This window comes from Parasteatoda tepidariorum, chromosome X1 (assembly GCF_043381705.1).
Source record: "Parasteatoda tepidariorum isolate YZ-2023 chromosome X1, CAS_Ptep_4.0, whole genome shotgun sequence".
NCBI lineage: Eukaryota > Metazoa > Arthropoda > Arachnida > Araneae > Theridiidae > Parasteatoda > Parasteatoda tepidariorum.
In genome coordinates this window covers 62,284,986-62,297,161 of record NC_092214.1, presented here as the reverse complement: position 1 = coordinate 62,297,161, position 12,176 = coordinate 62,284,986, and the positions used below count along the sequence as shown (strand labels likewise).

At 29.8% G+C, this 12,176-nt stretch overlaps 2 protein-coding genes across 3 annotated transcripts in view; both read left to right on the top strand.

Annotated features, from left to right (window-relative positions):
• Positions 1–3,990, top strand: part of LOC107452603 (uncharacterized) — an 8,718-nt gene extending 4,728 nt beyond the window's left edge. Inside the window, exon 3 of the mRNA XM_016069113.4 lies at positions 3,048–3,990. Coding sequence (XP_015924599.2) covers positions 3,048–3,682 — 635 coding nt within the window. The 3' untranslated portion in view covers positions 3,683–3,990. The remainder of the gene's footprint in view (positions 1–3,047) is intronic.
• Positions 3,991–9,427: 5,437 nt separating this feature from the next.
• LOC107452626 (mite allergen Lep d 7-like) overlaps positions 9,428–12,176 on the top strand; it is a 6,927-nt gene continuing 4,178 nt past the window's right edge. Inside the window, exon 1 of one of the 2 annotated variants that reach the window (XM_016069164.3) lies at positions 9,428–9,592. The gene's annotated coding sequence lies outside the window, so the exon portion shown is untranslated. The remainder of the gene's footprint in view (positions 9,593–12,176) is intronic. The other variant, XM_016069165.4, reaches the window with a different exon arrangement.

The window sequence follows — 12,176 nt, the reverse complement described above, 5'->3', positions numbered from 1 at the left end:
ATATATATACTGAAGAGCCATTACATTATGGGCTCGCCCAGGAACAATGCTTTCATGGGGAGCATCAGAACCCATAATCCTCATAGAATAATCCCTGACGTCTGTAAGCTACTTGAACATAGTTGCAGATCAGGTTCACCCATTCATGGCAACTGTTTTTCTGCCGGGGATGATGTTTACCAACAGGATAATGCACCATGTCATAAGGATCGAATCGTCGAGGAACATTCCAGTGACTTTCAAGTCATGTCTTGGCCCCCAAATTCACCTGACCTTAATCCAATAGAGCATTTGTGGTCCTACTTGGAAAACCAAATTCGTGCTGCCACGCTACCCCCTCGCAATGTGAGGGAATTGCAGGACCAGTTGGTAAGCACTTGGTACCAAATACCTCAGACTACCTATCAGCACCTTGTGGAATCAATGCCACGGCGGGTGCTTGCAGTTTTGAGGGCTAAAGGTGGTCCTACATGTTATTAGCAGGGTGGTCATAGTGAAATGGCTCTTCGGTGTATATACATATATTGTAAAATAAAGCATATCTTCAAATTTTATTGCTGCGTTATAAATTGCCCGCAAATAATCCATAAGTTATGCATAATTTCAAACAAAGTCAATCTATAAGTTGTGCATAGCTTTAAACTATTTTACCGTAAAACGGGGCGAGTCTACCCATTTTTTCAGTTTGTCAACTTTCAAGTGGTCAACTTTTGTAAATAATAAAGAAAAAAGGCTTTTAATAGGTGTTTCGGAATCGCTATTTATCCCTCTTTAAAGCTGTGAAATCGATTTTAGAAAGTATTAACAGTTACGCTGTTACTGTATATTTTTATAGAACTGCTGACAAATCTCTCGTATGGGGCGAGTCTACCCATTCTACTAAAATGAATGTTAACATTGTAAATAATCAAATTTTACTATTAAATTGTTATTTTAGTTCACGGGTCACCAAACTTTTTTGATCATCGACCCCTATATAATTTTTCGAAATCTCCATCGACCCCCATAAAAGTAATTTTCTGTTAATTAAAATAAAACTCTTAGATACTGTGTTTGCACATTTATTTTATGATTTTGAACATTAAAGTAATAGTACATTGTGCAACAATAGTTTTATGAAAAAATAAGCAAAGTAACTACAGATTTATTGCTTCTTAATCAATGAGATGGGTGTGCCTGGTGTTTTTTTTGTTGTTGTAAGGTTCGCTATATTGGGTTCAAAATTGGTCAATTTTAATCTTAAATTCCCTCAAAACTCCACATTTAATTTATTTCTATACTTAGTTAAGATTGAATTTACGTGACTGAAACCGGCGCTTTCCAAATCAACAAAGCCCAGTTTAAAATCGTCGCTCAATTTTTGAAGATGATCTGTCTATACATAAAAGTTTTAATAATGACTCTGCAAATATTCAACACAGTTTGCAAAGATAACTGAAACTGCGTATGATATTTGCGTTTGTAACGTCAATTCTCGTCACACGTGACATTTGGCCAAGCGCACATTGACTTATAAACCAGAAGAGCAGAGTTCGTGCCACTGGTACGTAAATACTTGTTTCACCTGAATAAATATACGTTTATTAATTTATGTTCTATAAAGAAACTGATATTAAGTCAATTATAAAAAAAATTCACAAATTTTGCATACTCAATTAGGTATGTGTGATTCGTGTATTAAGAGCTGTTTTTTCTTCGACCCCCAATCGACCCTTCTGATTCGGATCGACCCCTATTCGACCCCCTTGCTCAGATCGACCCCCGCTTTTGTTACATAGACCCCTGGGGGTCTATATAAACCACTTTGGCGACCTCTGTTTTAGTTACTATATAGGATATTTATGAAGTAAAATTCATAACTTTATTATATATTCCATTTTTTTATTCATAAAATGACACAAATTGAGTATTTGATCGATTATCACATTTTGATCACAGTTTTGTTTTTATAATCATTAACATTATGAAATAAAATTTTTTTCTGATTATTGTTGATAAAAATAAATTAAAATTAATATAAATTTACAATTAAATAATTAATAAATAATAATAATTAAAGATTATTAACAAAATCGAAATTCAAACATTGGGAATCATGAAAAATCCTTTTCCCATTCTTTTGGGAGGTAATAATAATTTATAAATAATAATTTATTTAACTTGCATTAAATAAAAAAAGTTAATTTTGTAATATAAAAATTGAAAAAATAGGTAAAATAAACATATTTTATATTTACATTTATATTTAACCTATAAATTTTCTTATTAATGATAAATTTATCAATGCAGAATTAAAATAATATACTCAAATTCATTTAAAATGACTTAATTTTAATATAAACAAAGTTCTAAATTATATTATTATGCTTTATTAAAACTAAATACGAATGGGTAGACTCGCCCCGCGAATTCTGGCTTTTTGTTTACAACAGCAAAACTTACATTCTTTTTGTTTTTTTTTATATAAAATTAATGTAATCTTAGTCTTAGATAAGTTTATCACTTAACCAAAGTGAAAATAGTAATAATAATAATATACTTACGGAGCACCAACTAAAAGTTTGCTGATTTTCAATACAAATCTCTCAAAAGACGTTTGAACAGGTCGGTTAAAAAGACACCAAATAAATAAAAACGGATCAAACTACTACAGCGCCATCTTCCTTAGAGTCTGAACTAAGTCCTCCGTCGGTTAAAAAAATTTTATTTGCAATTTAAAATAGTGAAAATTAAATAAACCTAAAATGGGTAGACTCGCCCCAGTTTACGGTAACATTATTTCTCACAAAAACATGAGTGGTTATTCTTTTTATTTAATCTTATACTTAAATATTAGAAGTCATTAGGCTGAGGTGTCTAGATTTTAGAGGTTATTTTTAACAGACTTTAAGAAAGAAAAAGAAAAGAAACGTTTTTTGAGCTTGTAATTGCTTTCACCATTTAATTGAAGATTCTTAAGAGATATCTTTTTTCCGTTTTTATGATTTCTATACATAATTTCTAATGTCTTGTTTATTTCTTTAATCACATTTCTTCTTCGTTTTCAGTTTTTCGGACTTACTCTGCAAATACTGTGGATGAAGTAAATGAATATTTTGATGAGGTTATGTTACAACTTATACAAGCGGTTGAAGATGCTGGACTTAGTCTACATGAATTACCAAATTTTACTCATAATATGCAAAGCAGATCACCTGATGGTACCGTTGTTAACGCCAAAGTATTATATCATTCAGGTAACTTGACTGGCCTTGATGGAGCAGTCAGGGAGAATTGTCAGGCCCCTGTTTGGAGGTCTGGCAACATAACAGCTCAGTGTCAAATTATTGTTGAGCAGATTGATATTAAATATCAAGCGCAATACCAAAAACTTACTGGACATTCGAATAATGTACATTATCGTCAAGATGATTTCGGAGTAATAGCTTACCTTGGGAACACATATGCATCTATTGATATCACTTCTTCACCACATATTAGGGTTCCATCATTGAAGAATTTCCAAATTACAAAATTTGGAGATCTTGAGATTACATATACATTAAATGATAATATTCCATTTAATCAAATAAGCTCCCATTTACACAACAAATTACGAGATATGGTTTATGAGTTATTCGATGGAAAGTACAAGGAAGCTATCGGACTAGCAGTAGGGGCTGTACAATTTCCAGAGGAATAGTAATTATGAGTTGTCTTGTTTTGGAATTAAATTAATAAAGTTTTTTGTTATAGGACAGTTTGTGCTTATTTTACTTCAAACCATAAACATTTTTACATTGTGTTCCCTAAAGATCACCCTTAATGTGTTCTTAGATTTCTTATCAAAAATTACACAACAAATTACGAGATATTGTTCATGAGTAATTCGATGGAAGGTACAAGAAAGCTATTGGACTAGCAGTAGTGGCTGTACAATTTGCAAGGGGGCAATAGTTACGAATTGCCCAGTTTTTGAATTAAATTAATAAAGTTTTTTGTTATATTACAGTTTGTGTTTCATTTCTAACCATAAATATTAATACAGGATGTTACGTAAAGACCATCCTTAACGTGTGTTTTTAGATTTTTCAGCAAAAATTAAGGCTAAAAAGTAGGCAAATTGAGGGTCGAAAATTTATATTAATAATTATAACCGTCTTTGATTCAAATTTTAAGAATCCTTGTCAAAAATGAAGTAAATAGTATACACTTGAAGGATCGTAAATGAATATTTAAGTTTTTTTTAAAAAAAACACTTTCGCAATCTAATGAATCACTACTGAGGAAACCGGTACTGAAAATATAAAAATAGGCTCAATTGGTTCAGGAAGAAGAGAGGAGTTGAAAGATAATTATTGGAAATACCGGAAAGTTTCATCTGGCAGTCAAACTGGTTTTGTTGTTTTACATCCTACTTTTCAAACTTGTGTATCACAGAATTTCGATTAAATTTTTTCCACGCATAAATATTGATTTGAGAGCCCTAAAACGACTCTTTTGACATCATTTTTGATAAGGATTATTAAATATGTATTAAAGATAATGACTACACGACCAGGAAATGACACGACAATGCTCAAAATATTGCTTAGGTATGAAAATGAGGTGTTCATTTATGTAATGCTTCATTTTTAATAATAACTCTGAACAAGCTGCTGTCACTTTCTTTTTCTCAGTCAGCAATGATATTTTATAGTACAAATGGCACAAAATTCAAATCCATGAATATCTTTCCTTAATATATACTCTATCTTTATCTCATACTACATCTTTCATTTTACATACTCTATGTACAGCAATGTATTTTAAGCTATTTTTAATGAAAGGCATCGTATTGGCATTGTTAGAATAAGGTTCAGCTGGTTTTAAAAGGGGAATATCTAAAGAAAAATATTACAAAAAATTGCCCTTTCAGGAGAAAAAAAAAGCCCTTTTTTTTCGAAGGAACTAAAAAATTTTCAAATAATGTTTTTTTCCCCATTGTCTTAAAATTTGGAACAAAAGTCAACTTATAATACAAAGCAACTCGAAATATTTCTCAAGTAGGAAAATGTGTTGTTCTTTTACGTGTTTAGTTGTTCCTTATCCATTTAGTTGTTCCTTATCCAATATATTTTTTTTCCATCAGCAATAATATTTTGCAACATAAATGGCGGAAAATTCATATGCATGAGTTTTATGACGTCATTCATATCCCATATCCTATGTGCATCGTACATCAATGTATTTTTAACAATTTCTTATGAAATGGATATCAAATTTGTATTAATATTGTTACAATAAGGCCTGGATGATTCTAAAACGGGGAAACGTAAAGAAAAATATGTAAAAAAAGTTGCCATTTCAAAAGAAAAAAAATTTAATTTTTTCAGAGGAGACTAAAAAACCTTCAAATGGTTTTTGCTTCATGGTCTTAAAATTTAAAAAAAAAATACATAATGATTGGAGACTATAAACAATCTACAAATGATTTTGATCTCTTAATTTGCCTTCTTGCCTTTGTATTTAACAACTGTTTAGCGGGTATGAATGATGGGTCTCAGATAGGATTCAGATAACACTTGATGAAACCAAGCTTTTCAGATGTCAAATTCTCAGGCTTCTTTCATCCTGGCCAAATTTTCTTATGTTATCATTTTATTGATTTTGGTTTTATAAATATAATATTTTTCATTTCACAGACTTCTTTCAGAAGTATCTCAGAAAATTTTTATGTATATTTTAATGTGTTTTTATTTCATTATTTGATCGACTGAAATGTTTTTTTCAATAAAAATATTTGAATTAGTATATCAAAAAATTTTGATAACTCTTAAAAGTATTAACCTTGGTTAAATACGAAACATCTGTATGAGCACGGAGTCATTTCAGTATGAAATAATTTCAGTCACAAAGTAGTAGAGACTCTAGCATACTAATCGTACTAAAAACTTTATTTACTGGAAACAATGAAAAAGAAAATCATGATCTAAGAGATCTAAGAGATCTAAGATTTAAGATTTATTTTATTCTATTCAATATAAAATTTAAAAAAAGTTTGACAAATTTAATTTAGTGATAATCTCATTTACGAATTACATGAAAGGACTAAACCGAAAGAGGAATAAATTTCTTAATGCTTTTTAGCCGAAATGCAATGTAATGCTTTTCCTATTTAATTAAAAATATTCAAATCGCCTTACCTAATATAAAATTGATAAAAGATAAAATAGACCTAAGATAAAATAGTGTTATATATTGAGAGTAACAAATACATAATTTACACTTCTTAAAAAATACTTCATTTTTTTTAATTTACTAGAAACAACGAAAAAAAATGAGATGAAAGAATTAGTAACTAATAGGTATTTAAATAATTCAATGTATTTTCTTTATCAAATTAAAACTGACCGTTAATTTAATTCGATTCGAGATGCAATTTGAAAGAAGTTTTAGGCTAATTAAAAAATATATAACAGCTATTGCTCATTTAGTCTAATATATTTCAGGCAGTTTTCAATAAGCCTAGATTAGTGATAAACTTATTGTAAATAACCTAATTAAAGGTTTACTGCCATCAGCCTAAGTATATTCAATCTGAATTCCTAATTAGCCTGAAAACATACAATTTGATTCTGTTTATAATAATTCTAAAAAAGTATCAATTAGATAGAAAATACTGAGAGCTTTTCCAACTAGACTGGAGCAAAAGATTCAGATTTTTCACTCATGTAAATCTTTTAAAAATGTGAAACATTTTCAGTGGAAAGAAAAAAAGTATTAAAAAATATCAAAGTGTTTGCTAAATAATATCAAATATAACCATACGCTATAGAAAAAAAAAAATTACAAAACTTGTCAAGGAAATGCAAAATGACAAATTCAAAATAAACTAACTCTTTTTCTCCTTCAGGGTCGACGGAAGGAGAAACAAGCACTTCCCCAAGACCGCAAGTACCGCGTAAAGTACTAAAGAGTACGTGTACGCACTAATATAAGATGTAATACAGGAGTACTGAATAGTGATCACGCTCGTATGATCTTTGATCGGTAGAGTCCATGGAGCTCCATGGTAGAGTCAGAAAGACTCGTTTTACGAAACGTGAAGGGAGAATCGCGTGATCACGTATGTTCTGGTCATGCGATCATGGTTCTGGACTGGTTGAAAGAACGAGCAACCTCAGACCATTTTCATTCTTTAAAAACATGTTTTTATAAATGGCGAGGTTGATGTAAATTTTGTTTTACATCAACCTCATAATACAAATACATTGTAAATTTTGTTTTTATTGACCTAAATTATTTTGTGCGTTACTTTAACAACGTTTCTCGATACTGGTATTTGTAAAAAATATAACGCACATTCTTTCGCTAGAACTTTTCTTAGACGAATCCCGTGAAATAAAGTTATAAGAAATTTAGGAAGTGTCAACTAAATAATACCAAATACACATATTTTTTTAAGGTAAATTTAGTGTGGAATTGCTAAATAGTAATTCTGAGTTATAGTAAACATGTACTAAACTAAAGGACCGTTCCATAGAGTTTTCTACTTAACTCAAAATGTATTTTTATTCTTGGTGATATCAGCACCCCCTCTATTTTTATTTTACGGTTTTGCTCTAAATTAATAAAATAACTAAATAAATATATTCTAAAAAAAATTTCCCGGCACACACAGTGATTTCAAACAAATAATATGATGCTTCATTTTACATATGAAACCGATTACGAATGAACCTCGCAATAGATATTTTTACACATGAAACTAGTTACGAATGAATCTCGCAGTGCATATTTTTACATATAAAACCGGTTACGAATGAATCATGCGGTAAATATTTTTACATATAAAACCGGTTACGAATGAATCTCGCAGTACATATTTTTACATATGAAACCGATTACGAATGAATCTCGCAGAACACAAAGTCATTAAAAAATTTTCAAAATTTTTCTCTAGACAATATTAAACAACCAGACTTCTTTAATCAGCTTGAACCTCTTCGAAAGAAATATATAGTTGAAAAATTCTGAGAAGTGATCGAATATAATTGAAAAAATGAAAGTCACCAGGCAAAAAACCCTTTCACTTCAATGTAGCAAATACATATAAACTATAACATATAAAAATTAAATCATTCAACTAAATCATAAAAAATAAAAGAAATTAATTTTCATTTTTATTAAAACTAATTTGTAAGCGCATTTGTTAAATTTATACACTGATAAGTCGTTAAAGAATCATTTCAGCAATTTATTTTCGATATATGATGATACAGGCTAATAATTTAGCCTTTTTTGCTCTGTGAAGCATACTTTAGGAAGCTTTGCATAACTTTTGTAGTCATGATCGCTTTGTAATAAAAAGTTAACCGTCATTATATCCCATGTCAAGCAATAGCGAACACTTTTACCTAAGTCAAGGACTGGTAGCCCAGTGGTTAAAGAATCGGGCGAGGTTCGACCCTCGATTCCACTAAGACCCACAAAGTACATGAGATATGCGTGCTCGTAAAGTCTGCGGAATCACTAAGATCGGTCGCTGAGCATCACCTTGGTTACAGGGAACTAGAGAAAATTTCCTTCTTCTTCAGATCGATGTCTAAATGCTATCAACATAATGAGTGATGCTGCCATCTATCCGTAAAATTCTGAACTATAACATACTTTCACCCTTGGTGTGCTCTCTTGTCAAACGAAAGGTGCATCTTCCTGACTTAATTCGCTTGTCCAAGTGTCATTAGAAACAACAACATACGCAAGCGTTTACTACCATATAAAAACACGTATATCTGAATTTTTATCTCGAGTTTTTTTAAAATTAGTTTTCTGTCGAGCAGGGTTATGCAGTAAACCTGAGTTTTCTTGTCTATGGTTTAAAAAGAATCACTAAATAGAGAATAACCATGACTTGTATACTGTGCTGACTCGAGAAGCTAGGAGACTGTTCACATTTTTATTCATAATTCCACAAATTCTAGAAAAGAAAAGAAATGAAAAAATGGAATAGTACATTTATAAATTAACCTCAGAACTTGCCTTGAGCTTGTAACCAGAAAACTTTTTAGTTATGAAATCTATCGGGAAAATAAAAAAAAAAGAGCTTAATACCATTTCTTTGCAAAAATATAACCACATGTGACGATGATGATTTAAAAGCTTCTTATTTTGAAACCAAAAACAAAAAAAAAGCCTTTACTTTTCCTTAAATTTCAAACTTTTAACTGGACAATTTAGAATTGGGCAAAGTATTGATGGTATTTGATTATTTTGCTTAGATAACGGGCTTGGAAAAAATTAAGCAATTAAAGTTCAGTGTTTTACTTTTAATTTTAAAATTTGTATTTTTTTACTGGTTTCTGATTAAGCATGAATCGATAAAAACACTTGTGCGAGCTTTTGACTTTGAATTTGGTATCAATAATGTAATATGTACAATGGAAATATTATTAGAATATTACTACAGATAAATGATGACATTCTCGCAATTATCACTAACCAAAGGACATTTATAATCAAACTATCTTCCTTGAGAATAAAACAGATGGCGATAAATTTTTAAATTCTCACTTATTGAAAACACTAATCACGGAATAGTGCAAAAGCGGAAGAAAAATATCCTGAAAAGGTAAAGTATTCCATTATTTTAAATTTCCATATCTTATTAACTATGCAAGATGGAATAAAAGCTACTAAGTTACCATTAACTTTTTTTTCAGTAATTAAAAATAAACACGTAAATTTCAAATTTTAAATTTTCTGAAACTTTTCTTTTTGCATTATTTTACGATGAGAAAACAACTAAAAAAAAAAAAGATTTTATTGGTTATGAATTATTTAATTGCACACTGCGTAAAAAAATAAACGGATCACCCATAATAACTTTTGATTTAATGATCGGATCTTTATGTACTAGGATACAGTCTTAATGGTTTAAAAGGGTATAACTGTACTACTAGGGTACGACTAGGACTTAAAAGTACGATTTTTTAAAATTTTGATTTCTCAGGAACTATTCGATTGATTTCACACAAGTTTTGTATTTTTCCATGAAAAATAATATTAAAATGATGCAAAAATCTGTATACTTTACAATTTAAAATTATTTCGACTATTATTAGATAAACGAAGGAGAAAAAAAAACAAATATTTACTAAAAGATATTTCTTGCTTGGAATTATCTTTGGATAAATGAATTTTACTATTGTGTGCAAAAGTTTTTCAATTCGCTTAGAAAGTTCTCGAGATATGGTGAAATAAGCAAAAAGTAAAATTAAAATTAACATGGACCACTCTCCTGACCGAACTATTGGGACCATATTTCCCAGATTACGAATTATGGGAGTAATAAATCCGAATATGATTCACACTGAACATCTATGAACAAAAGTAATATTTAAAGCAAGGCAAGTTAAGAAATATTTCTAAAAATTTATACAATTTAAGCTTAAATTGTACTTCCAAAAAATTAAATTATACATCGAATATTTATTTCCGTCATTTTTATATTTTTGAAACTATTTTTATTTATATTTGAGGGAGGTATGATTAAAAACATCAGTTTAATTTTCGAATAAGATCGGAAGTTTTTTCTAAGAATCGTATAGTTCTTTTCGAAAATTAAATAGAATTTTTTATTTTTAATCTCGCTTTTCTGTTCATAATGTCTAGTTACATGTATTATATGTTTATTGTCTAGTTATATTATTTAGTATAAGGTCAAATAATTCTTTTGGTTTTGATAATGTTTTTGTATTTTTTTTCATTTGCACATTAATTTTCTAACCCCACTATTTATGTTTCTGCATTGTTTTTGACAAAGATTCGGATTATACATAATAAGAGTGGTAACTAATAAATACCCTGTACATTTAATTTTACATTTTCTAATGACGTCGACAGTATTTAAAGTAGTTAATAAAAGTAATTTTTTTAAAATATGGGTTTGAAATATTCCAGATAACATTAAACTTCCCTTTCCAGATCTCCAGATTTCCAGATTTCTAATTAATCTAAAATTTTCTGTAGATGTATTTTCCGTTCGTCCTAAAAATTTCATTTTAAATACTTTCTCACAAATATGACAGAATATTCACAAAAATGGGTCAAAAGGTAGTTGCTGAGCAGAACATTCAAGAAGTGAATTGAAAACTTCTGTCATTGGTGCAATACAAGTCCATTCTTATTAGTAATTGATTTTTAGCTAAACGGTTTTAAACACAAAAATATTTAAAATTTGAAGCATTTACATGCGGTGGTTTCCGGAAGTGGCTAATTATATTATGAAACCAGGGGCTTATTATTTAGTTACTGAAAGATTATAAACACAATAAAAATAATCTATGTCCAACTAAAATTATATCTACAATGTTATTAATTTAGTTTGCAATTGTATTAATAAAGTTAAGAAGAAAGTTTATTTCTTCCTTTTTCGTTTCTTTCTTTCCCTCTTTATAACTGAATGATAGCAGCAAAAGTTATTTAACAAGGGAGTTTTACATCTGTAAAAACTGTATTGAAAAGAAATTAGACATAAATTAAAGAGTGTGATTAAAAACCTTAGTAAAAAATTTGACAAGACTGCTGCTCTTGTGTCTTCGTTAAAGCTTTAATTCCTTTACTTATAAAATAATAAAACCTTTTAGCTCCTGTGATATATATATATATATATATATATATATATGCAGGGTGATTCTAAGAAGATGGGCAAAATTTTAGGAAGTGATAGTACACACCCAAGCAAAGAATTTTCATCAAAGAATGCATAGTCGAAAAAAAAACGCAAAACCGCTAGAGGGCGTCAAAGTTTATGTTCTTATATGCAAAAACACACAAAGAACGATGAAGTTAAATTATAAAATCAAATTTAATGGCATGTGATTACAATAAGTGTTCAAAACAGTGGCCGGCAGCGGCTATGCACGCAGTACAACGGCGAGGAAAAGATAGGCGAACATTTTGAAATACACCAGGCATATCACAAACTTTCCCTGCAGCGGCCGAAAGCTTGGCGACAAGTTCTTCTGCAGATTCAATGGGAGTGTCATACATAAGACGTTTGCATCAAACAACTTTCCAAACGTGCTAGCACCTTTGCGTTTTGTTTTCGACCATGCATCCTTTGATAAAAATTGTTTGCTTGGGTGTGTACTATCACTTCCTAAAATTTTGTTTGCCCATCTTTTCAGAATCACCCTCTACATATATATATA